The 27,719-nt window shown below is 40.7% G+C and overlaps 1 protein-coding gene across 2 annotated transcripts in view; it reads right to left on the bottom strand.

Annotated features, from left to right (window-relative positions):
* The window catches only part of BIRC6 (baculoviral IAP repeat containing 6), a 188,101-nt gene that overhangs the window by 75,670 nt on the left and 84,712 nt on the right, over positions 1-27,719 (bottom strand). The window contains exons 26-39 of one of the 2 annotated variants that reach the window (XM_054728248.1): positions 27,363-27,462; positions 23,089-23,303; positions 22,713-22,921; positions 21,811-22,157; positions 20,795-21,014; positions 19,410-19,543; positions 18,521-18,658; positions 16,857-16,984; positions 7,989-8,120; positions 5,678-5,893; positions 4,923-5,106; positions 4,146-4,301; positions 2,364-2,497; positions 1,215-1,368 (exon numbers count right to left, since the gene is read on the bottom strand). In XM_054728248.1, coding sequence (XP_054584223.1) covers positions 1,215-1,368; positions 2,364-2,497; positions 4,146-4,301; positions 4,923-5,106; positions 5,678-5,893; positions 7,989-8,120; positions 16,857-16,984; positions 18,521-18,658; positions 19,410-19,543; positions 20,795-21,014; positions 21,811-22,157; positions 22,713-22,921; positions 23,089-23,303; positions 27,363-27,462 — 2,467 coding nt within the window. The remainder of the gene's footprint in view (positions 1-1,214; positions 1,369-2,363; positions 2,498-4,145; positions 4,302-4,922; positions 5,107-5,677; positions 5,894-7,988; positions 8,121-16,856; positions 16,985-18,520; positions 18,659-19,409; positions 19,544-20,794; positions 21,015-21,810; positions 22,158-22,712; positions 22,922-23,088; positions 23,304-27,362; positions 27,463-27,719) is intronic. The other variant, XM_054728250.1, reaches the window with a different exon arrangement.

The raw sequence follows: 27,719 nt of genomic DNA, 5'->3' as shown, positions 1-27,719 counted from the left end.
AACACTAACAATGGACTTACTGCAACAGAACTGCACACTTAAAAAGGCTAAAACGGTAAATTTTATGTTATTTATATATTATCAATAAAAACAAACAAACAAGTAAATAATGATAACAGTGAATTATAATCCATTGAGTAAAACAGCAAACAAAGGGTCTATTCAAACTAAATGAATAAACTTTTTTAAAAAAGAATAGTTTCCAAGAACTCCTCTGTCATCACACCCCTAAAATATTTTACTTAGCGAAAAGAATAACTTTACAATGGAGAAGATAGGCAAACACCTCCTTAATGAAGTAAATAAACTTAAATTCGCAGTAGTGGGACAAATTAAAATTATGAACCACCTAATGGGGTGCAATAAGAAAACCTGAGCATTACACTTTCGCGATATTTCTATCAAAGATGCATGACTACAATCTAGTCATGAGGAAATAGCATACAAACCCAAACTGGAGGACATTCTATAAAGTAACTAGGCTGTAATTTTCAAAAGCATCAAGATCACCAAAGTTAAACTATGGCAGACTGAATGAAACTGAAGAGATAAATATACTGCATGTTCTTGTACTAAATTCTTTTGCATTAAAGGACATTATTTAAACACAACTGCCGAAACTTGAATGAGGTCTGAACATTAGTTAATATAAATTTCCTGATTTTGATGAAATGTGCCTTCTGATGTGTTTATGGAGAAAAATAACCTGCTTTGAAAAATATATAAAACAAAATAAAAATAACATCAGATTACCAACTTACACCTAATGGATCAAGGCAACACATGTTCTCTGTATTATACTTGTAACTCTCTAATAAATGTATGATTGATTCAAAATGTAAAAAAAAAAAGATATATTTTAAGTGACTAGAAGAGTGTCAAAATAATATTCAAAATAGTTTTATTCTGTTGACAAATACAAAAGTTTATTAACATTAAAAAAATAAAAGCAGATTTACTGAAAAACACTAACAAAATTACAAATATATTTTGCTATTTTGATAAGTGTTATTTTGAGGGGGGAAAATTTGGACCATAAATGAAAGCTCCTCAAAACTTACTGACAAACACACAGCTCTGAATGGCACTATCATGGCACACCTGTGATATTAAACCCTTGTAACACTCAGGCTCAATTTCTCAAGAGAGAAAACATAAATTTAGGACTTATTTCTAAGAATAGCATATGTCTTAAAATATAAACACACACTTACCCTGAGACACTGAAATACTAACTGTCTGTGATCCATTCTTCTCTGTATTTGCAGGTGGCTTTGCTACAGGAATTCCAAGACCTCCAATGTAAGGATTGTAGTTGTAGGTGCCATAATCAGCACCCCAATAATCATACCATGTACTGCTTATTGGCTTAAGAAAATGGAAAACAACCACAGTTTATTTTTGCCTCTTCAGAAAGACTGACATTATTATGTACATTATCTAAACTCACACAGGGCTACAAAATAATCATTCTCTCTACCTTTTAAATTCGCCAAAGCATATATATAATCCTAATGATGTAGAGGAATGGTTCGATAATATCCTCTTCTTTTTATACAAAATATTTAAAATAGCTTAGTTAAAACCTGAGGGATAATTACCCTACATAATAAAGAGGTAATATACAAATTGACCATCACTCTAACACACAAGATGGCCACCCCCATGTGGTCAAAGATGGCTGCCCCTATGTGGACACAAGATGGCTGGCAGGGGAGGGCAGTTGTGGGTGATCAGGCCAGCAGGGGAAGGCAGTTAGGGGGTGATCAGGCTGGCAGGCAGAAGTGGTTAGGGGCAATCAGGCAGGAAGGCGAGCAGTTGGGAGCCAGCAGTCCTGGATTGTGAGATGGATATCTGACTGCCCTCAGGGGTCCCAGATTAGAGAGGGTGCAGGCTCCTGGGCTGAGGGACACGGACACACACACACACGAATTTCGTGCACGGGGCCTCTAGTCCTTAATAAAATCTCTTACACACAAAAAGCACCAATATAAAATATTAGGCATGTATCTCCTTTAGAAAAGTTAAGGCTAACACTGAAGTAAAATCTGCAATGAAGTCAGCTTGGATCAGATTAAATGCTGCTTGAAATGTTTATAATCCACAAATATACGTCCCCATGCTTATTAGTGGTTCTTATATGAGATAATATTAGTAGAGACATTAAAAAATGGTGTAAGTTTTCCTTATACTATTCATTTGATATACTACAGTACCTACAGCAAATTAATAGATTTTTGAGTACATGAAATCATGGGTCAATTTGGTGATAGATATGTACACTTTCCTCTATTGATTAATGAATAAACCAAAAGAGTAAGATGAAAGGTTTTATTTGCAAAGAATACTATTTTGTATCATACCTTAAAAACTTTGGCTGCAAGAGGATCCTTTTCCAAATCAATATCTAAAGGATCAATATCAACTTCCATTAGATCTTGAAGTAGCTCAAGATCAATTTCTTTATCTTTTTCCAAAGAGGAAAGAGGAGGTGCACCTTCAAATAATTGAAAATGATTTTACTGATGGAGTAAATAACCTAATTTTAACCAATATATTGCTTTTAATTACAGTAAAAGTTATTTCACTTGTGTGTAACATGTTTCTATTGATATAAAAATTCCTAAATTTTTAATCTTGACAATTAGGTATTAGTAGGTATGCAAATATATCGCTCTATAACACACAATTTTTAAAAACCAATGCAATTCTGAAGGAAAAAGACCACTGAATTAACCCTTATTGAATCAAGTTGCATAAAGTTTAAATGTTGTTAATTTTTTTACCTCCAATAAGAAATTCATTGTTACATCTAATTTTTCAGGAACTAAAACCAGTGAAAAGCAAAAAAGATTCAAGTTATAAGACTGTTATTCTCATTTTTCTATGATGAATTAGAAAGTATTTTGCTCTCTTAACTAGCCTTCTATGCCTTACAAATCTTATCTTCTCATAACTTCCCACCCACTTAGTCAACATATGTTTTATAGAATGCCTAGCAAATGCCAGCCTGTATTAGGGTTAGAGTATATGAAGATTAATAAAACAAATTTCCAGCCTCCAAAAATTAATAGTGGTTCAGAGGTGAGGGTACACTACAGTCATTAAACCAACTACAACATGGTAAGTGCTATCAGAGAGAATCAAGTCTAAGGTACCATTGATGGCAATCTCCAACACTACTGGTGTGTTGGAAAAAGCTTCTGGGAAGGGGCATGTATTGTTTGAATGTAAGATAAGGAGTTCTTCATGTAAACAAAAGGAGACACTCTAACCTAATTTTAACCTAAATTAGTTAAAATATAGATAATGGGAATATTAGGTAGAAAGGATAATAACATGAGAGAATATAAGATTAAAGAAAGACAAATGGGGGTGGGGGAAGGCCAGGGAGAGGTCAATAGGGGGAAAAGGAGAAATATATAATACTTTCAACAATAAAAAATTTAAATTAAAAAAACAAGTTAATGTAAAATACATACATACATAAAATAAAGACAAATGGTCCTAGCCAGTGTGGTTCACTCAGTTGGTTTGCCATCATCCCATCAACCAAAAGGTTGCTGGTTCGATTCCCTGTTAGGGCATAAGACAGACTGGGTTTTGGCTTAATCCCAGGAAGGAGGCCTGCAGGAGGCAGCTAATCGATGTCCCACTCTCACATTGATGTTTCTCTCTCTCACCATCTGGCATACATAGGGTATTAGTCTTAAAAAGTAGGGAGTATCCCACAAACGATTGTGCAGGCTAAGCTACAGTTACTTTTTTAAAAAGCAGGGGGGGAAAAGGAAAGAAAAGAAGCAAATATACCCAAAAAGTGAATCTTAAAGAGCTTTTAACTCTGTTTTCTTATCCACTGAACATCTTTAAGTGTTCTAGCTTGTAATTTCTTCAACACAGTCAAACCGTATCAAAGTAACTAAGACATTATGAATAGATAGCATTTTAATTTGAGCATTCATTCGAGAGTCAAAGCAAAACATAATCATTAGGAAAATAACTGATACAGTTACTAAGGCCAAAAAGCCCTAACAGAAAAACAGAAAAATTAATTCTATACTTCACTAACAGTCTTAATTTTGAAACATTTTCATTAAAAAAAAACTAAAGGATATTTGAAATAAAACATAATACACAGAATATACCCGTTATATCATGTGTCAAAGGTTCATCTATAGTTTCTAGCAATTGCACTGAAGACTGTTGAAGGCAGTCATCAGATTCGGCAGCTGCTGCACCGACATCATCGCTCACTGTTCCTTCCTCCATGGCTTCTGCAGCTACTGGCGCCAGCAATTCTCCTGTATGTAATGGAACAGTTCTAACTGCTTGAATAATTTATAAATAGACATCCAAAACATATTAAAGCATATTTCTTCCTCCAGTTTAGAGAATGACAGCATGTATTCTCCACCAACTATAAAAGATTCAGTGGCAAAGGAGACCTCATGTACCTAAGGAAATACTAGGACCTATTATTGTACTTCCTTTAATTTCTGAAAATTAAGTAAGTAGGAGAAAACACAAAATGTGTAACTCCCTTAATTCATCAAAACAACTTTATAAGAAAGGTACTAATTTTACATATGAAGAGACTATTATTGTTATTTTATATATGAAGGCACAGAGATTACCTTCCCTCAAGGCCATAGAGAACTAGTAAGCAGCCCACTGCTGGTACTAATAATGAGGCCAACAAACTCCAATATCCCAGTACTTAACCTAACTCCTCCAAAAAGACTTAAGAATCATCACAAAAAGTCAACGTAATTAAACAAAAGTAATTTGAACGGTTGCTATGGCTATAACATTAAAGAAATCTTTTATACTTTCGGGGTTTACAGTTCCCTTTAAAGGTTACTTAATACAGCAATGCCAAGCTAATTTTGACATACTCTTATGAAAAATAAATCCGGACAAACCTGCTAAAATATCTTGCAGCATACAAGTTAAGGAATACTGAGCCCAAGCACCACCCCAAGATATATCTCCTCTATTGAAGTCAGTTCCAACCAAAAGTAATAGCAGTCTTTCCAGTTGGGGTTCATTTACAATTTCACACAGATGGATAGTTGGCCTCGTGGCATTCGCAATGCGTGCAAGAACCTGCAATACATTTTATAATATTATACACTTAATGAGCAATTACATATACTTTTTCCCAAAATCAAAGCATTGTAGTTTTCAATGAGATATGTTTATGATGTTAAAATAATTGGCTAACACAGAATGAAAAAGAAATGTAATTTCATGAATCAAATATTAAATCTTGTTTAAAAACTGGGATGAATAGTTAAAAAATAATTTCTATGAACAATGAATATGCTTCAGGGAATTAAAACCCCCTCATTACTGTAATTTGGCATTTATTGGTATATTTCCTATTTTAATTATTTTTAAAAAGTATGTTTGAGATAGACATACCCAAATTATATACATTTCAAATCGACATTAATCTAGCTTTAATTAGATTTAAATATAAATCAGGTCCTGAGAAATCAGTGACAAAATATTTATTAAATATTTCAAGGCACAAAAAAAAACTGCAAAAAAGGAAAAACCAATAAAAGCACCATAACTTCTCTTAATTAAAAATCAATTAAAAACTGCATTTTTCCTAATTCTTTTCATACACTATAAATCTATAATTATAAATTATGCCTATTAGTTTACTTACCTTACAAACAAATAATAAAAGGTCTGCATGACATGTAAAGTCCATGGAGAGGAGAAACAGGACAAGTTTTTGGACTACTGAAATACAGCGTTCATGGGCCAAGGTAAATGGAAGTGGTTCTATCTCTGGACTTTCTTTGGTTGTTGTAACTTCTGTGTCTAAATTGGAACGAGACCATTCTGCTGTCCGACGTAACCGAATTAAATCCTTAAAGTGCTGTACACAGAAATTTACAATATTTAAATCAGTATCTATTGAGTGGAAATTCTTTCAGTACAAATATATTTATACTACAGGCCCGGTACACGGGTTCATGCATAGCTGGGGTCCCTCGGCCTGACCTGCGGGGATCAGTGGACCTCCACGCCGCTGCAGCCCGGCCTTACCCACCAGCCTGTCGGGCTCCAGCCCCCTGTCCACATTGATCTTGCACAGCACACAGTAGTGCACGAAGCAGCAGGATGCCGGGGAGGAGCCCGAGCCCAGGCTGGGTGCTGCACCACTCCCGCTCATCCAGGCCCGATGCGCTTGCAGCCACCGCTCAGGCACTCAGGTGGTATCCCCGGGAGAAGCTCCTGCAGCCACAGCTGCGCTCACCAGCCATCAGCCCAGTGTCTGGCACCTGTCTGTCAGCTGAGTGGCGCTCCCACTGTGGGAGAGCACTGACCACCAGGGGGCAGCTCCTGCATTGAGCATCTGCCCCTCATGGTCAGTGCGCGTCATAGCTACCAGCCGGTCTTCCGGTAGTCCTGTCACTTAGGCTTTTATATAATACTAGAGGCTCAGTGCACGAAATTCATGCGGGGTGGGGGGGGGAGCAGGGGTCCCTCAGCCCAGCCTGCACCATCTCCAATCTAGGACCCCTCGAGGGAGTCGTGACCTACAGGTTGAGAACCACTAGCAGGGTCACCTAAGACCATCGGAAAACACAGATATTTACATTACGATTCATTAACAGTAGCAAAATTACAGTTATGAAGTAGCAATGAAAATAATTTTATGGTTGGCGGGTAACTACAACATGAGGAACTGATTAAAGAGTCGCGGCATTAGGAAGGTTGAGAACAACTGCTCTACAGTGTACTGTGTTACTAGCATTTTTGGGGCATTATGTTCTAAGCACGATTAAGGTAGGCTAGGCTAAGTGATGATGTTTCATACTTTAGGTGTACTGATTGCATTTTTTTTTCATTAAGGCATTTTATGTGCACATATATATTACATCCCTACAGACAACAGTGTGGTGGAGGCCTCGGGAGGGGGTATAGGAGCAGGGACGGGGTCAATGGAGGGATAAAGGGGAACATCTGTAATACTTTCAGCAATAAAGATAAATTTAAAAAAGAAAAAGAATATCGATATTTTCCTTTCTGTGTGTGTTTAACTTGCTTCTTCATGGTCCATTATGCCCACTGAGTACAATGAAACCAAAGTGATGGGACAGAAAAGGTTGTTCTACCATTTTTCTAGATCTTTGACTTGCACATCAAATCTGGGGCTGATTACTCCACACTTGTTTAATCTGCTTGTGAGGTTCACAACAAATTTCCCAGCTCTGTGGCCATGAATAATTTCAAATTCACCAACATAACCATGCTTCATCATCACAGTGAGAAACTGGACAATGACTTTTGAGCATGGCCTGATAAGAACCTGGCATCTGTCTCTCTTTTCAGCATTGATGATACTCTGAGAGCATCAGCCAGAACATTCATGCATACCATTGTGGCAGTACAGAAAGATAGTACAGCAACTGCATTTTCAACTTAACAATATTTTCAACTTACAATCAGTTTATTAGGATATAACCCCATCATAAGTTGAGTAACATATATTTACATTTCCCGGTCATTATTAGACTAGAGGCCAGTGCACAGATTTGTGCATCAGTGGGGTCCCTTGGCCTGGCCTGCAGGGATCAGTGGACCTCTGCACCTCCACAGCCCAGCCTTACCCCCAGCTCATGGGGGGGGAGAGGGGGAAGGGGGAGAGGGGAGAAGGGAGGAGCGCACAGGGGTGAGTATCCCTTAGAGAGACTTGCGCCACCGCAGTTGACGAGCGGTGTCTGGCGCCTGTTGGTCAGCTGAGCAGTGCTCCTGCTGTGGGAGCACACTGACCACCAGGGGGCAGCTCCTGCATTGAGCGTCTGCCACCCTCATGGTCAACGCTACCGGCTGGTCGGCTGGTCGTGCGGTCATCCGGTCGCTTAGGGTTTTATATATATAGATACTTATCTATTCAAATAATTTGAAATAATAAAAGAAAAAATAACTTTTCTAAGATAATTACATTTAAAATTAAAAAATTATACCTTTGAAGTAGCCTGCTTTAGTTTTGCTTGCTCTACCAGAAGTTTATATGATGATCCTTTGTTACTCTGTATTTTTTCTTTTTCCATCTGTTCCACCAAAGCCTTCTGTTTTGCTTTTAGTAGGTTAAGTTGCTTTAAAAAAAAATTAAAAAAATACTCTTATAGATAGCAATGTTAAAAACAACAAAATAAATTATTATACTCCTCACAGAATTCATACATCAAACTAATGGAATTAATACAAATGTTAACCTCGTTGCTGACCTGCACTATATAGTTAGGCCCAACTACCATGGTTGCGGCTATATTGAACATATCCAGAACTTACTTTTCTTACCATTATTCCCTAAACAATATAACAACTATCTGCATAGCATTTACATTGTATAAGGTATTATACGTACTCTAGAGATAATTTAAAGTATACAGGCGAATGTAGGTTATATGAAAATACTATGCCGTTTTATCTAAGAGCCGAGCATATGCAGATTTGGGTATCTGCAGGGTGCTGGAACCAATACCTCTGGATACCAAGGGACGATTATAATTCCCTGAAAGACCTAATTTTAACTATGTTGTTGATTTTAAAAACAAAACAACAATAATAATAAAAAGAAAAATCATCTTTCTAAGTCTCAATAAGATCTTTCCATTTTATAATGAAAAAATTTTCAATTTCTTATTTCATGAGAAAAGGGAAATAACCAGAAAATTTTCTCATATAAGCCATTGAGACTAATAGACTTTTCTTTAAATAAAGGGAAAAAATTATTTTTAAATATATGGGAAAATATTTTGGACAAATTGTTTTACTTTTGGCTTTATGGGAATCTCGCTCAAGAGCAGTATATTTTTGGTATGCATATGTATTTATTAATTAAAAATTTTACTGAGAACAATAGGTTCATATGCAGTTGTAAGAAATAATACAGAGGAGAAACCAAGATGGCGCCATAGGTTAAACACCTAACCCGCAGCCGGGCACAACAATTTCAAAAATACAACTAGAGGTCAGAACGGTCATCGTCCAGAACCACAGGAAAGCTGGCGGACTGAAATGCCCACAGCTGGGGAGAAGGAGAAGGCCACGGGGACAGTCGGGGGAGCCGCAAAAGCCTGAGGTATGGAGAAACGGACGGAGACACGAGCACGCGCGCCTGCGGGGAGGATGGAGCCGGAGAGGAAGGGGCGGCTGACGGCCTGGCCGGCGTTCACTGGCAGGAAGGAGATAAAGGCTCCGGATTGCGCTGAGCGCCGGCTCCGACTGCACTGAACCCCGTTCCGGGCGAAACCCTGGGAAGCCAGGCGCAGGCTGGGGGAATGAATCTGGGCTGTGGGGCGCAGGCACAGAGGAGCGGCGGAAGGCAGAGCTCCAGAGGCGCGCGCAGGAAAGGGCGCAAAGGACGGACTGTTGCCTGCGCCACTGAACTGCCCTAGCGGGAAGGAGACAAGGGCTCCGGACCGTGCTGAACCCCAGTTCCGACTGCACTGAACCCCAGTTCCGGGCGAAACCCTGGGAAGCCAGGCACATGCTGGGGGAATGAATTTGGCCTGTGGGGCAGAGGCACAGAGGAGCGGCGGCTCCAGAGGCGCACACGGGAGGGCGCGCAGAGGAGGGACTGTTGCCTGCGCCACTGAATGGCCCTGCTGGGAAGGAGACAAAGGCGCCAGACTGCGCTGAGACCCAGTTCCAACTACATTGAAACCCAGTTCCAGGCAGCGGGCGAAACTCCAGGGCGCGTTTCTCTCAGAGGTGTTTGCAAGGAATACAGAGGGACACAGACACAGGAGCCTCATGTCTCCTGCACAGCAACTCTTCCTATATAGACAAAGAGGGTCCTCATGGACAATTGGCCTGGAGGACAATTCCTCCTAGTGACACCAACAACAATCAAGACTTAACTGTAGATACTCACTCAGTTTCGCAACTGCGCCGCCCCCGCAGGCCGCCCGGCCCGGGGCACTGGGGACGCCGCGGCGGCAGCGGCGCCCGGAGCCCGGCGGCCGCCCAGCGCCCATCCCCGCCGCAAGGCCCCCGCGCGCCTGGTTCTGCGGCCGCGCGCCCCGCACACCGGACGGAGGCCCGGGCGCCCTCTCCGTGCACCTCCCGGCGCCACTAGACCTCAGTAGAGTTGACTGAATTCAAGGGATTAAGAAGAACAAATTGGGGAATTCGAAAAAGATGACGGCGGAGGTGAAGGCTGATGTGTTGCCTCACATGGCAGTTTCGGAAATACAACTGGAACATGGACTAGTGAGGGTGGCGACTGCTGCTCGCGTCTCCCCAGACCGGGCGGCTGCTCCTCTCAGTCAGCACCGCAGCCGGGGCCATGGGCTCGTGGGCGCCGCAGCAGCTGCTGTGGCGGCGGCCGCGGACTCGGCGCAGCGGCTCTCTGTGAAGGAAGAGACCATCTTTCTGCAGGAGGGGCGCATCCGCGCCACCGACCTGGCCGAACTGCGCAGTGAGATCCTCGAGGCCCCGGAGGCTGCCAACACCAATTTGGAGGATTCTTAGGAGTTCTCATCTTACATTCAAGCCCTTTAAGCCATTTTGACAGAGGAGAATCAAGAAGGCGGCTAAGTTAAACAAAGGAACTGCGAACTCCACCACGCACAGCAATTTCAGGGGCACGAATGGAGGACAGAGCCTCTGCCATCCAGAACTACAGGAGAGATGGCTGAATGGTAGATTTATAGCTAAGAGGGAAGAGGAAACCAGCGAATCGGAGGGGATGAGGTGTGGAGGCGCGTGGGTCTGGTTGGTGGCGGGGGAAAGGGGCTTTTGTTCCAAACCTAGGGGAGATTAGCTCTCCATCACACTGAAATCCAGCTTCTGGGGACCCGTGGGAGACCCAGATGCCTGCGGGGAGAGGCGGGACTCTTGCGGAGGTGCCAAGCGCCCCTGGGTCTGGGGGAGGCCGAGCTCCCCTGGGTCCGAGTGAGGCCAGGGGTCCATAGATCCAGGTGAGGCCTCGCGCATCTAGGCCCGGGTGAGCCCAAGTGGCCCTGGGTCTGGGAGAGGCCAAACATCCCTGGGTCCAGGTGAGACCATGTGTCCCTGGATCGGGTGAGGCCTCGTGAACCTAGGCCCGGGTGAGCCCAAGTGGCCCTGGGTCTGGGAGAGGCCAAGCGTCCCTGGGTCCGGGTGAGACCATGTGTCCCTGGATCCGGGTGAGGCCTCGTGCACCTAGGCCCGGGTGAGCCCAAGTGGCCCTGGGTCTGGGAGAGGCCAAGCATCCCTGTGTCCGGGTGAGACCATGTGTCCCTGGATACGGGTGAGGCCTCGTGCACCTAGGCCCGGGTGAGCCCAAGTGGCCCTGGGTCTGGGAGAGGCCAATCGTCCCTGGGTCCGGGTGAGACCATGTGTCCCTGGATCCAGATGAGGCCTCGTGCACCTAGGCCCGGGTGAGCCCAAGTGGCCCTGGGTCTGGGAGAGGCCAAGCGTCCCTGGGTCCGGGTGAGACCATGTGTCCCTGGATCCGGGTGAGGCCTCGAGCACCTAGGCCCGGGTGAGGCCACGTGCCCCTGGGTCTGGAAAAGACCAAGCGCCCCTGGGTCCAGGTGAGACCATGTGTCCCTGGATCCGGGTGAGGCCTCGTGCACCTAGGCCCGGGTGAGCCCAAGTGGCCCTGGGTCTGGGAGAGGCCAAGCGTCCCTGGGTCCGGGTGAGACCATGCGTCCCTGGATCCGGATGAGGCCTCGTGCACCTAGGCACGGGTGAGCCCAAGTGGCCCTGGGTCTGGGAGAGGCCAAGCGTCCCTGGGTCCGGGTGAGACCATGTGTCCCTGGATCCAGATGAGGCCTCGTGCACCTAGGCCCGGGTGAGCCCAAGTGGCCCTGGGTCTGGGAGAGGCCAAGCGTCCCTGGGTCCGGGTGAGACCATGTGTCCCTGGATCCAGATGAGGCCTCGTGCACCTAGGCCCGGGTGAGCCCAAGTGGCCCTGGGTCTGGGAGAGGCCAAGCGTCCCTGGGTACGGGTGCGACCATGTGTCCCTGGATCCAGATGAGGCCTCGTGCACCTAGGTCCGGGTGAGCCCAAGTGGCCCTGGGTCTGGGAGAGGCCAAGCGTCCCTGTGTCCGGGTGAGACCATGTGTCCCTGGATCCGGGTGAGGCCTCGTGCACCTAGGCCCGGGTGAGCCCAAGTGGCCCTGGGTCTGGGAGAGGCCAAGCGTCCCTAGGTCCGGATGCGACCATGTGTCCCTGGATCCAGATGAGGCCTCGTGCACCTAGGTCCGGGTGAGCCCAAGTGGCCCTGGGTCTGGGAGAGGCCAAGCGTCCCTGGGTCCGGGTGCGACCATGTGTCCCTGGATCCAGATGAGGCCTCGTGCACCTAGGTCCGGGTGAGCCCAAGAGGCCCTGGGTCTGGGAGAGGCCAAGCGTCCCTGGGTCCGGGTGAGACCATGTGTCCCTGGATCCAGATGAGGCCTCGTGCACCTAGGCCCGGGTGAGCCCAAGTGGCCCTGGGTCTGGGAGAGGCCAAGCGTCCCTGGGTCCGGGTGCGACCATGTGTCCCTGGATCCGGATGAGGCCTCGTGCACCTAGGCCCGGGTGAGCCCAAGTGGCCCTGGGTCTGGGAGAGGCCAAGCGTCCCTGTGTCCGGGTGAGACCATGTGTCCCTGGATCCGGGTGAGGCCTCGTGCACCTAGGCCCGGGTGAGCCCAAGTGGCCCTGGGTCTGGGAGAGGCCAAGCGTCCCTGGGTCCGGGTGCGACCATGTGTCCCTGGATCCGGATGAGGCCTCGTGCACCTAGGCCCGGGTGAGCCCAAGTGGCCCTGGGTCTGGGAGAGGCCAAACGTCCCTGTGTCCGGGTGAGACCATGTGTCCCTGGATCCGGGTGAGGCCTCGTGCACCTAGGCCCGGGTGAGCCCAAGTGGCCCTGGGTCTGGGAGAGGCCAAGCGTCCCTGGGTCCGGGTGCGACCATGTGTCCCTGGATCCAGATGAGGCCTCGTGCACCTAGGTCCGGGTGAGCCCAAGTGGCCCTGGGTCTGGGAGAGGCCAAGCGTCCCTGGGTCCGGGTGCGACCATGTGTCCCTGGATCCAGATGAGGCCTCGTGCACCTAGGCCCGGGTGAGCCCAAGTGGCCCTGGGTCTGGGAGAGGCCAAGTGTCCCTGGGTCCGGGTGAAGCCAGAGCCTGGGTCCGGGTGAGGCCGTGTGCCCCTGGATCCATCCGGGTGAGGCTGGGTCCCAGGCCCGGGTGAGACCACGCGCCCCTTGGGTATGGGTGAGGCCACGTGCCCCTTAGTCCGGGTGACGCCGTGCCCCTGGGTTCGGCCGAGACCAAACCAGAGGGAGTCGGACCTCCGTTACCGCCATTTGTCCACCATCCAGAGCTGGGGGGTCAGTGCTGACATGTACACATAAGGAACTACTGGACATTGAAATTGAGTCTCAAAAGAACTGTTGGTCCAGGGGGAAGCTCGCTACAGACTGATTCATTTGCCTGTCAGCATAACTATTATTGCTCGTCTCACATTCAGTGCTTATTAGTATATATCTAGTGACATATGATCTCGCTCATCTAGGGGAAATGATGAACAACATAGACTGAGGAACAAGAACAGAACCAGAAGCAAGGAGGCATCGATCGGACTATCGGGCCTCAGAGGGAGGATAGGGGAGGGTAGGGGGAGGGTGGGGGGAGGGGGAGAGTTCAACCAAAGGACCTATATGCATGCATATAAGCCTATCCAACGGTTAAGTTCAACAGGGGATTGGGGCATGCGTGGGGAGAGGGGTGGGATGGGAATGGGGGGATGAGGACAAATATGTGACACCTTAATCAATAAAGAAATTTAAAAAAAAAAATAAATAAATAAAAAAAAACTAATCAAACACAAAAAAAAAAAAAAAAAAAAAAAGAAATAATACAGATATCTCTTAGGCACTTCACTGAAATTCCCCAATGATAACGTTTTACAAAATATAGTATAAGAAAAAATATCACAACTGGGTAATGATAATGTTATAATTCACCAAACTTATTCAGATTTCTCCAGTTTCACTTATATTCATTTGTGTGTGTGTGTGTGTGTGTGTATTTTCACTGTATACAATTCTAAGCATATGTTAGTTCATGTATCTATCATCACTACAGTTAATACTGAATCGTTCCATCACCCCAAGGTGCCCTCATTTGTTCTTTGTTCCCCACCTACTATTCTCATAACCTGTTTGCATAGTCTGTAATCCCTGGCAACCACTAGTTGGCAGTACTGAACAAACAGACCAAAAGGGGGGGAAATATCTCTGCTCAGAAAGACCTTAAAAATCTATTGAATGATTTAACCACTTCCTCATATAGCCATGTATGCAGAACAATACTCTTAAGTAGAAAATCACTAGAAAGTTACAGTCATAATTATAAAAATGTTATTATCATATTATAAATAAATGCCAACTAGGCTGTTATACCATTATGAAAATTTATCCTAAATTAAAAACAGCCATGTACATATATTAATCAATACATATTATGCAAATGTAAAAACTACTACAAATCACTATTTTCAATTTTTCCAAGAGCTCTATAGTTAACATATACAATTACACTCAAGAAAAAAATATAACTTGTAATTTATTTTGAAACAACCACAATCTTAATAATTTAAATTACTGTATAAAGACATTTTTCCCAAAACTATTGGAGGATAAGTTTGCAACCTGATGACCAATCAATCCTGAACACTTTAGTGTTTAATTCATATAAACAAGAACTTTCTCCCACAAACCATAATACAACCATCAAAATCAGAGACATAACATTGATGCACTACTGCCACTACTTCTCAAACCCCATTTTAAGTCTTGCCAATTGTCCAATAATGTCCTTCACACTAAAAAATAAAATGCAGTAATAATATTTTACTAAGAAAAAAATCTACTGAACTACACTCTATGTTTATTTTCTATTTTCATACCCTAAATTAAATGCAGCCAGCATAAACATTAAGTGACCAATAAATTTTAGCTATATTTGAAAAAATGCAAATTAGTACCACTGAAAATTAGTTGAGTTTCAAAAAGAAAAATAGTTGAGAGAAAAAGCTTCAGCCCTGGCTGGTTGAAGCATTGCCCTGATACGCCAAGGATGCAAGTTCGATGCCCAGTCAATAAATAATTATTTAAATAAGAAAAGGCTTCACATCATCTTTCTTGCAAAAGATCAAATAGTTCGCTCATAGCTGAAAAACTTAGAAGTGAAAATAAACAAGTTGGTGCTAAGTCATGTTTTTTTAAAAAGCCTGAAGCTTTCACAAACTTGCCATATCCTAAGGGTTTCACATACAATGTCATTTCATCTTAAATCAATTACACAAATATTATTGACAACCCACTAGGTTGTATACTAAGTATCAAGGATATAGCACCTGCTGTAAGATAGAGGAAGACACTTTCAAAAATAACTATAGCCCTGGCCAGTGTTGCTCAGTTGGCTGGGCATTGTCCCATGCACTGAAAGGTTGCCGCTTTGATTCCCGGTCAAGGCACATGTCCAGAGTTTCAGGCTCAATTCCCAGTAGGGGCCATGCAGGAGATGTTCCCTCTCACATTGGTCTACCTGTCTCTCTTTCTCTCGCTCCCCTCCTGTCTAAAAGTCAACTTAAAAATCTTTTTTTAAGTAATTTTAATAAAGTACAGCATCCTAAGAATCTGAGGTCAGCTATAAACTCACTTCCACAAAGTGAAATGCACATTAATAATTTTATGCTTAATTTTCAAGAGAAAGTCATAGAACCAATTGAGATCAAAACCACAAGAATCCACAGATGGCCTGCAATAAAATCACATCCTAATATACATGGGTGGGCAAAAGTAGGTTAGTAATAATGATTTATTAATAGTAACAAGAAGAAACTCTTGAGTTTCACTGACTCACAACTGTAAACCTACTACTTTTGCCCACCCCATATACCTTCTGTAAAAGAAAAAGTGAGTGTATGTGTTCACAAGCATTTGCACAGTGAAGAAGCGGAGATCTATTTATATTTCAAAGAAAAACAATGAAAGAATAAACCAAAAACTAAAGGTTTCATCATCAGGAAAGTGAAAAAACAGATTTTGGAACATTCCAAAAATGAAGTAGTAGTAATGAATAAAAAAGAACCACTAATACACTCAATAATAGATAAATTTCAAAAACATCATTTTGAGCAAAAGAGGCCAGGAATAAAAGAACACACACTCTGCATGATTCCTAATAGTACTGTAAGAAATTGTTTACTCAGTGAAATGCTCAAATCTCATTTTCACAAAATAAAAGAATCCCTATAAAAACATAAAATGCATATGAAAGGAAAAATATAAGACACAGGAGGAACATATTATATGCAATACTATCCTAATTTAGAAACCAGAAAGACCTGAAAAAATAAGTTAGGTTATCAAAGAGAAAGAATAAAGTATGTTGTTTGGAGGAAAAATAAAACAAGACAAAACAGCACAACCAAAATTCTGTATAAGAAAACTGGTCCAGGAACTCAAAGTAGCTAGACCAAAATTCAAACCTGAAAGCTGGACAGAGGGTCAGATAATAGATGCTCTGAAGCCATGTTAAGGAAGTTTTAACCTTCATTAGAAGGTCAACTGTAAGAAACTAAGAATTAGAGGAATGAGATAATCCAATGGTTGGTTTTTAAAAAGAACTCCCCAGGGGCAGCATGAAAAACGGATTAGAATAAGAAAGAACAAAGGCAGAGAGCAAAGGATAATGATTGTTGCAGTCTTACAAATAAGGAAATACAGTCTCAAAGTGTTAGTAATTTGCCTACTTAGCTCTTCACATGCCATACCTAATGCAAGTATATCCCATGCAACTTGTAAAACAATGTTCTCAAACATTAAAATAAAAAAGGTATTAAAAATTACCTGTTTATGATGAACTAGCTGCTTTCTGATTTTCCTGGAATATAATCTGTCCAGGCTACTGCTGCCTTTGGAAGACCTGTGTATGTTCTGAGTGTGCATATTATTGTTAATAAAACTCCACTGGTTACCTATAGGGCAAAGAAAAGTTTTATTAATAATTCTGTTCAATGTAATTTTAAAGTACTTTTAATACCCAGTAAGCATAAAATTATAAATGTGTCAATCATGACAAAGCAGTTTTAAAAATTAAGAAAACCATTGTAAAGAAATTGCTAATATTTTTACCCTGGAAAGGTTAACCTAAACCCTAAGTGACTCTAAGACTAGAGTTCTTTCTCTAATCCTTCCAGATAATAGCCAACTTTATCCACAATTAAGATTAATCTCCGTACAATACAACTGTGAAAATGTCACTCAAATCTAACAAGAACAAATACTTAATACTGCCTAAATTTCAAACTCCTATGCTTTTGTGCAGGTGCCCCTAAAATGGTACTCAATAATTTGACATAATGACTGCAAAAATAAGGTTGAGTAATTCAAGTATCATGCTGCATAGTTCTACTTATTCTCTTTTTTTTTTTTCTCAATGTTTCCAGGCAATTCTTTAAGTGTCATTCTTCTGCTCAACTCAGGCTTATTCCGACACTTAACCCAACAAATTATTTGTTTATTTGATTAACCTAAAGACATCTTTTTCGATTCTCTACTATCCATTTGTCAAGTCAAGTATAAATTCTTAAAACCCTAAAAAAAAAAAAGTCTTCCACCAATGTATTTCCATAATCTTTAAATGATACAAATAAAAACTTAAGACCTCCAATACTATTATATTTCAACTTCATACTATAGCCATGTTTAATTGTCTTACATCTAATCCTAAAACTGAGTAAACTGACCACTGACATACAGTATTTGTTTAAAAAATAAATATCTAGACAAATTCTTTGTACATGAAAAGAATCCCCCATCCTCTTCCAAAACATAATGTACACCATAATCAATAGATTCACCTATAAGACACTCCAGGGGATATTTTTTTTAATACTAGTAACCTGACAATGTTTAAAATTTCAAATTGTATGGCACTTGTTAGCTATATGCAGCTATTACAAATAGCTTCATTTTTATAACGTCTTAACTTGGAAGAGGAAAAGAAAACAATTCATCTTGCAATTTGATTTCCCTTCATTTTTAAAAGTTACCTCAAGACTATGAAGAACGATTACAACAAAAATCTCAGAATTTCTGGAAGTATAAAAGCCATTTGTAATTAATTAATAGAACTGTACTTTATAATGGTAAATGGAATGACACTATACTAAAGTAACATAAAACAAAAGAAGTCTTCACATATTTCCTTTTTTAAAACTTCACATATATGTATATATATGTTGTTATTATTATAAACTGATTAAATGGGTATGGGGGGAACCTCAATGAAAGACATAATTGTATTTAGAAACTAAAGTCAGGTTCAGACAAGAGGTTTGTCCATAATGTTCTTCAAAAATGAATTCTATCCTTACAAAGATTCCTGGTAAAGGTAATTCATATTTTACATAAATTACATACAGCTAGAATCTCTGAGCCAATAAATAGTTCTGGAACAACTGTAAGTCTCTCAAAAACCCCACCAACAGATTATTAAAAACTTCTGATACCTGTCAGAAACCTCTCCCTGTCTTTACCATTCAACGGCTTCTTTGCAGCTGCTGCTTCATCTTCAACAGTTGCTACATAATCCAGCAACCTGGACACCAGCATAACAACCCAACTGATCATGGGAATATCTAGTACCCCTATAAAGAGATGGGAGGTTAAAATATAATCAGGGGACTCTAAAAGTCCTAATGTTGTCAAATAAAATAATTATGAGATAAAATATCTTATAAATCTAAAACATACCATATCATTATTAATACTTAATATTTATTTATAATAAGCCTCAAAATTGGAACTTAAGACCACAAATCAAGGAACAAATTGATTGTAATGGAAAACAATGCTTCATGGTACAAAAATAGAATCTTAAATATAGATTGACTATAAGAGATAAACTGTAAACTAGCCAACAAGGTATAAGATGATATCTTTAGACTTACTGGTGATTGAAATAAAAAAATCTCTCAATTTACGATTAATAAAGTTATAAAATTGCCTCAAGATTATGAAGAAAATCAAATGTTCTCTAAGGACTTTATTTCAATAAAAATTTTCTCCCTCAAATGAAACTTATTTTCATTGACCACAACAGCAATGGTACTTTTAACCTTAAACTTAAGTAAGAAAGTTTGATTTTCGTTATGACAGTATAGAAGAAACACATTATAATAATTTCCAAGTTCAAATTCAAATAATGAAAAGATTGAAAAAGCGGTGACTATATGGAAGTCAATCACATGCAGGCTGGTCATCCAAAAAAGTCTACATTATAATAATAATAACAAAATGTGCAATATTGAATATTTTTTAAAGTAGTTCAGCCTAATTTCTAAAGCAATATTTACAGGAATCTTATGTTTCTACTAAAGATAACTTTTTAAATAATACCGTCTGTTCTCCGATGCATGGGTAACTGTGGCTGAAGAGGTGACAATAAATTATCCAACAGATTAAGTAAGCTTTCTAATACTCCACTATTACTAAGTGACCTTTGACCAATGCAGGAAAGTAACATGAAGACCCTAAAAAGAAGATAGAAATAAAATAGTCATCATGATTCAATTTAATTGTTAATTCAAAAAAATATTTACATTGAAATTTAAGAGTAATGATTTAAGAGTAATATTTGGTTCTAAGCAAGCTCTCTATATGTATAATGTTAGTTAGCTTTATCAAGCTATTGATTGTATTTTCTAACTTTAACCACAAGAAATCAGGTAGAGGGAAGTGCAGCATAATCTCAAAAAACATATTTAACACATAAAATAGCATGATCTGATAGGAAATACTAGTAAACAAAAATCTATAAAGTGCATGATTCAAGTAGGAAACTAAAGAATATAGTCTAGTTATACTATGCTATCTAATAAAAGAGTAATATGCAAATTGACTGTACCTCCGCTACACCCACAAGCCATGGCCACCAGCCAATCAGGAGAGAATATGCAAATAAACCCAACCAAGACTGCTGCGGCCAAGGAGAGAGCAGGAGGGAGGCTTGCGTTTCCCTGGCAATAGAGGAAGCCAAGCTTTCCACCTGCCCTTGCCGGCCCAGGCCTCCACTCAATGCTACAAAGTTTCAATGAAAGAAGATAAATAAATCCCAACAAAAATGGCTGCAGCCACGGAGTGTCAGGAGGCTTGGCTCCACTCAAGGCTACAAAGTTTCAATTATAGAAGATAAATAAATCCCAGATACCAGGGCGTCTGTTTGGGTAGCCAGGGGGCGTGGCCGGCCTGCAAACCACCACGGGCTCCTTGCCCAGGCCACCCCATGCCCCAAGAGAAGCCCCACCCTAGTTCAGGACACCCTTCAGGGCAAACCAGCTGGCCCCCACCCGTGCACCAGGCCTGCAGGGGAGGGCAGTTAGGGAGGGGCAAACAGGCTAGCAGGGGAGAGTTAGGCATCAATCAGGCTGGCAGGGGAGTGGTTAGGAGGTGATCAGGCTGGCAGGCAGAAGCAGTTAGGGGCAATCAGGAAAGCAGGCAGGCAAGCATTTGGGAGCCAGCAGTCCTGGATTGTGAGAGGGATTCCAGATTGGAGAGGGTGCAGGCTGGGCTGAGGGACACAAAACCCTGTGAACAAATTTGTTGCACCAGGCCTCTAGTCATGTATAATCTTCAATATGCCCTTCACTGGGCATGCTCCAACCTCTGAATAGACATACATGCTACATTTTTCCATTCAGTATCAACGTACAGATTACAAGATCTGAATACAGACCATAATAAACATAAATCATTAATAACAAGTCCAATATTGTCTGACCTACCTATCCTGTGGAAAGATGAGAAGCTGTTCTGAATTGTAGAGTTCCTGAAGAACATTAGAGAGAAACTGACCCCACCATCTTTCACCACCACAGAGTTGAACAAGTAGAAGACCAGTATGTAACCGTATCTTTGGGGTTCCACTGATGCACAAATGTTTAAAAAGTTCTTCACAGGCCTGGGCATGAAACGTGCTCTGCAAAACTGCAGGAACTGAGTGTCCTATTATAAAAAAGAAAACAGTAAAATTTCCTATTTAAATGTATGCTGTGATATCAAGATCGGCATGACTAGACATGTTTTCTTCTTTACCAGCAATCAATACACAATTATATTATTTTTATAGGTAGGATTTCAATTGCTAAATACTTGAGGAAGGGAAGAGTTCGCATTTAGATCCATTAAATTTTTTTAAAATATATTTTATTGATTTTTCACAGAGAGAAAGGGAGAGGGATAGAGAGCTAGAAACATCGATGAGAGAGATACATCGACCAGCTGCCTCCTGCACACCCCCCACCGGGGATGTGCCCGCAACCAATGTACATGCCCTTGACCGGAATCAAACCTGGGACCTTTCAGTCCGCAGACCAACGCTCTATCCACTAAGCCAAACCGGTTTCGGCTCATTAAATTTCTTGTATGTGGAGATGGATATACCAGAAGGCTGTGTATGTGTGTTTGTATGTGCTTCAGTAATAATAAAATATAGCTCTTGGACAGCTCTATATTAGATTAACAACTACTAAGTTTTCCCTGTTGCACATTTAAACAATATTTATTATTTTGCCAGTAACACGGCGATGTGGCACATCAATGGGAGAGTCAAGAAAAAAAATAATCCATTAAAAAAAAAATACAGGGAAAAATGAATTAACCTAAAGAACAGATTTCATCTTCATATTAGAATGAATATCATAATTAACACTACCCAGGAAATATCAAGGCAACAATAAAATACTCAACTAGATCACAACAAATATTCCCAGCCTTTAAAATACTTAAGGTAAATACAAACCATTGGAAGAGTGAAGAAGGCTGAGCAAAGTGTCCAATAAATATCTGATGATAGTACGTAATTGCTCTGTGGAAGATGTCTGAATTAAATCTCTTGGATTTGATGTTTCATTCAACATCTTCCTACTTGCACCTAGAGCTACTCTGAGCCTCTGCACTGCATTGTGAGCCAAATTAAGTTGAAGCTGTAGCTGAATACAGTCCTGATAGGAGGAGAAAACTCTGCTGTCTTCCTCGACTGCCTTATCTGGCTTCCGCAAGAAGTACTGTGCATTGTTAGCACTGTTGAGAGGAGGAAGATCTATACTTTGCAAAAGAGTTTCCAGTCGATGACAAGCTAAATTATACCTGTAAGTAAAAAATAATTGAACAAAATCATTCCTGCAATGTTCTTTAATGTACATTTATGAATACACACTAAAATTTAAATTATTAAAACATGTTAACACAACCATTAAAAAGAATTAATAATTTGTTAAGTACTAAATAAATAGAGCCAATTATTTAATCGCAATATATCAATGTATTAAAGATTATTGTAACATACTAATACCCTACTTCCTTCTGCTCTTTTCTGTACACTTATGAAAAGACATTACTTGAAAAATATATGCAAGGCATTATACAAAATATAATGGTTAGTCCTAGCCAGTTTGGCTCCTTGGATAGACCGTCCACCCGTGGACTAAAGGTCCTGGGTTCATTTCCAGTCAAGGGCACATGCCCAGGTTGCGAGCACAATCCCCAGTAGGGGGTGAGCAGGCAACTGATCAATGATTCTCTGATCATTGATGTTTCTCTGTCTCTCCATCTCCTTTCCTCTCTGAAATCAATAAAAATATTTTAAATATATAAATATAATGACTTCAATAAGATTAAAATATTCTGCAATTTCCTAACAACCTGCACTGTATATCCTCCTGTAGAGCAACCATCATTGCTAAATGCTGGTCAATTTCTGGCTGGTTTGCAGATTCTCCTTCTCCCCTTAGAGGATCATGCATTAACTTCAGTTCACTCTCCCAAGACAAGATGTAGGTATGACCGTAGTAAAATCCTAATGGGATTTTGGCTCTAGCATTTGTACTTCCATAACGTCCAATGACAGTGATCTGAAATGAAAAATATACATACATATACACTCATATTCAACAACAGAAATCTGAGTAATGTATTTAAAAATTTGATATAGTTATACATTTTAATTATATGTATTTTTCATAACTTATCAGAAACATGGAAAACTTATCAATTATATCACTTTCTTGAAGTTCTTTACCTTCATGAATCTACACACAGGAGGTGGTATCAAGTCATGAAGAATCAGTGAATGGGTGCTTATATCAGTTGCTACCACCAATCGCCTCCCATCCACCTCTTCTCCTAATGTCCAAATGTCAATTGACAAGGAGGCCAAGTCTCCACAAGTGGGAATCAATACATCAGTCAACAGTATTGGTCTGCCAAAATCTAAGGTCACAAACCTTCTTGCTCCTATGACAGAAAGAGAGAGAGCAGAGAAAAAGCAATAGCAATTGATCAAAAATACCATATAGCAATTAACTAAAAGATATACTAAAAAAAGTTCTTAAAAAATGAAATTAACTTAAATACAAATAAATGAGAAGTTAATAATTTCCATTCAAATACCTGAAACCTCAATCTATGTTACTTTGAATACCAAGACTTAAATTAAAAAAATAAAAATGAATTTTTAAAAAAACTAGCTGGTTTGGCTCAGTGGATAGAGCGTCAGCTGGGAACTGAACGGTCCCAGATTCAATTCCAGTCAAGGGTACATGCTGGGGTTGCAGGCTCAATCCCCATTGGGGAACATGCAAGAGGCAGCCAATCAGGTGATATTCTCTCATCATTGATGTTTCTATCTCTCCCTCTCTGTTGCTCTCTGAAATCAATAAAAATATATTTTAAATATAAATATATATATATATATATATATATATATATATATATATACATACATACACACACACACACACAATAGTAAGTTGTTACTATTAAGGCGATCAACTATACATAAAGATTTAATTTTAAAACATCAGACCAAAAAATATATATATATAGGTTAATTCTATAAAGTACCTATCTACTCTTCTTTCAACCAGTTGGTCTTTCTTTAAAATTTTCACAACTAGATACATATCACATTGTAACACTTGATTTTTGTTTTTTTAAGCTTTGTTTCACTTCTTATGGAGTTACATCTTACATTGGGGATAAAATACAAGGTAAAATTATAAGGCTGAAGTAACATGTAGCCATTACTATCAGTAAAAAAATCCCTTAGCAAGGTCCTCTAATGGAGACAGATACAGCTTATCTCAAACATTGTTTCGCGCCCCCCCCCCCCCGTCCTGACACATGCCTGTTTTTAGCTCTGTACTGTATGAAGTAGATGGTTTAGTTGAATGTTAAGGGCCACACAAAGAGGTAGTATGTGTTTTTGTGTAAGCACTAGAATCACACTCAGCATGAGATGCTCACACTAAGAAAAGGCAAGAATGATCTGAAAGAAAAGGAAGAGCAGATTTGCATCGCTCATCTCACACACACTTCAGGATTAAGCTCAATTAGTGAAACACGAAGCAGTCTCATTAATAATACTTTAATTAGGAAGAACCAAGATGGCGGCAAAGTTAAACAACTAAACTGCCGCCTCGCACAACAATTTCAAAAATACAACTAAAAGACAAAATGTCTACCACTCAGAACCACGGGAAAGCTGGCTGAGTGGTAGATTTACAACTAAGAAGAGAAAGGAGCACAAACGCTGAAAAGCTGAGGTACGGAGGCGCACGAATCGGGCTGGTGGCGGGAAACTGGGCACGCGACTTTTCTTCAACCAGAAGGGAGACAAGCTCCCGATCACTCTGAAATCCAGTTTCTGGGGACACGCGGGGGACCCAGACGCCTACGGGGAGAAGCTGAACACTAGGCCATCGGGTCGGAAAGTGAGAGTGACTTTTTTGCAGAGGTGCGCCCAGCAATCATTGCACGGAAAGGCAGAGACGGCTGACGGCAGCCATCACCGTTTGCCACGCCCTAGCCTAATGACGCCCTGAGACCCCGCCCCGCACATTCTACATACCCGGCCAGGCTCCACACTGCGGCTTTTGCATATAAATGGCCTGTTCTGTGGGAGCTTAACCAAATTAACTGCAGCTCCAGTCAGACTGCTCCAAAACCGCCCAAGCAAAGAGGAGAAAACTGTGGTTCTTGCTGTAGCTCCTGCTGGGGGTCCTCAGACAGTAGCTGACCTGCACCCCATTGGAGATCCAGACACTAGTATCTAGTAGTCGGTGTGAAATGACACCAGATTTCAACCACTCTCATAAGGGACACATTCAAGAGGCAGACTCAGTGAGCACCAAAGCCTTATTGGAACAAGTCCTGCCCCATAAACGTATCTCCAGCACAGCAATTCTTCCGTTATAGACACAGCAGGTCCTCCCAGATAATTGGCCTGGAGGTCAATTCCTCCCAGTGACACCAACAATAATCAACACTTAACTACAAAAAGGCTGTACACACAGTCCACAAAGGGGTACACCAAAAGTGTCCACCTCAGGTAACTGGGAGGCTGACCCGTTGAACCAATAGGACACCTAGTACACAGGAATGGCAAGAAATATTGAAAGTGATGAATAGTAAGAACCAACAACCAAGACTACTCTACCCAGCAAAGTTATCATTCAGAATTGAAGGGCAGATAAAGAGCTTCACAGATAAGAAAAAGCTAAAGGAGTTCATCACCACCAAACCAGTATTATATGAAATGCTGAAAGGTATTCTTTAAAAAGAGGAAAAAGAAGAAAAAAGTAAAGATAAAAATCATGAACAAATACATATCTATCAACAAATGAATCTAAAAGTCAAGTGAATTAAAAATCTGAGGAACAGAATAAACTGGTGAACATAATAGAATCAGAGGCATAGAATGGGAGTGGATTGATAATTCTCAGGGGGAAAGGAGTGTCTGTGTGGGGGGTATGGGAAGAGACTGGACAAAAATCATACACCTATGGATAAGGACAGCAGGGGGAAGGTAAGGGCGGGGGGGGGGGGGGAACTGGGTGGTGGGGAGATATGGGGGGGGGAAAGGAGAAACAATTGCAATAATCTGAACAATAAAGATTTATTAAATTTAAAAAATAATAATAATACTTTAATTCTTTTTACTTTTTATTGGGCTGGAGTTAGGGGCATCTAGTAATCTTTACTCCTACATTTTATAGTAAAGAAACCCAAGTAAACAAAAACCCAACTAGAGAGATACTCAATGGAGCTAGTTTAAAAGAAAACAGGCAGTTACCAATACTTTCCTAAACAGAAAAACTATTGAACCACACACACAAAAAAATTCTCCTCCTTAGAAGGTTTAGTCCCCAAAGTCAATTCCATTGATAAAAAAACAAATCATAGTGTAAACTACTGCTCACATTTTGTAAGAATGCACAAGAAACTACAGTTTAAATATTATACACACTAACATTGTTACCAGTGAATGATTAATTGGCAGAAAACACGATTTCAACTTTTGCTATTTTAAAAAAAATCTCTCTTCCAAAGAGAATAAATATGCAATAGAGTAAATAAGGTTCAACTGTTTATATAATGAAAAGTGACACAGGCCCTGGCTGGTTTGGCTCAGTGGATAGAGCATCGACCTGAGGACCAAAGAGTCCCGGGTTTGACTCCCATCAAGGGCTCATACCTCGGTTGCAAGATCCTCCCCAGCCAAGGCCCTGGTCAGGGCGTGTGCAGGAGGCAACCAATCGATGTGTTTCTCTCAAATCTATTATTTCTCTGTGTCTTTCCCACTCCCTTCCATTCTCTCTAAAAATCAATGGAAAAGTATCTTCAGGTGAGGATTAAAATAAACAACAACAAAAAGTGATACAGTATGCAATATATTCATGTACTGCCTCCTATAAAACACACTTAAGGATTTTGTTGAATTCCATTGCTGCTCAAACCCAAAAAAGAATTGGTAGGCTTATAAGGTAAAAATTGCCTATAGCTTATTAGTAAACATGATCTAATTGAAACCACCTATCAGGATCACAGGTCTCTACCACATAAAGCAGGGTATACGCTTAGTTAAAATTTCAATTACCCAGAGACTATGAAGTGATATTAATTATAATGTACAGTAAATCTTTCTGCTATTCTCAAGAAATGGTTCCAATAACAGAATGCTAGTCTTAGAAATACTACTTCTTTAAGTATAATTTCTACTGTAATGCTATTTGAGCAGCTACAATGAAGGCAAATACTTGTTAACTATAGTTCAACAGGCAAGATTCATTAAAAAAAAAAATCAAATCCACTGGTTGGACAGAACTAGTGAACCTATTCTGCAGCATTGTTCCCTTCAATTTGGTAAGCACATAACTTGAGCCTTTGATAAAGGGTACTTTACTTACCCAAGAACAAATGTATTTGTAAAGAAAAATCAAACTACAGAATATTAAGTCTTCAAAAAACCAACAGACTAGGCAAGAAAAATATTTTAAGAAAGACAAAGATTACCTGAATGCATTCGTTCTATAATAATGGACTGGTGAGGTGGAGGTTGAAGAAAATGTGAAGCATGAGAAATTGCAAGGGCTAGACCAGAACCAAGTGGATTCTAGAAAAGAAAAAAGTATACGTCTATATTGATATCATTCTTGCTCTGGAAAAACTAATAACAATAATATCAAAATAACAAATTTCACTGTCTAATATACATTCTATAATATTTTATAAAAACAATCAAATTTGCTATATTAAGTTGGTAAAATAAAATTTTTTTACCAACTAGGCATGAAATACATGCCTTCTAAAATTAGCATGTATTTCAAGTTATTTTTAAATGTCTAAGCAAATACCTATTTAAAAATATAA

This window comes from Eptesicus fuscus, chromosome 16 (assembly GCF_027574615.1).
Source record: "Eptesicus fuscus isolate TK198812 chromosome 16, DD_ASM_mEF_20220401, whole genome shotgun sequence".
NCBI classification, from domain to species: Eukaryota; Metazoa; Chordata; class Mammalia; order Chiroptera; family Vespertilionidae; genus Eptesicus; species Eptesicus fuscus.
The sequence above is the reverse complement of the archived record's forward strand: the minus strand, read 5'-3'. Positions and strand labels throughout refer to the sequence as shown.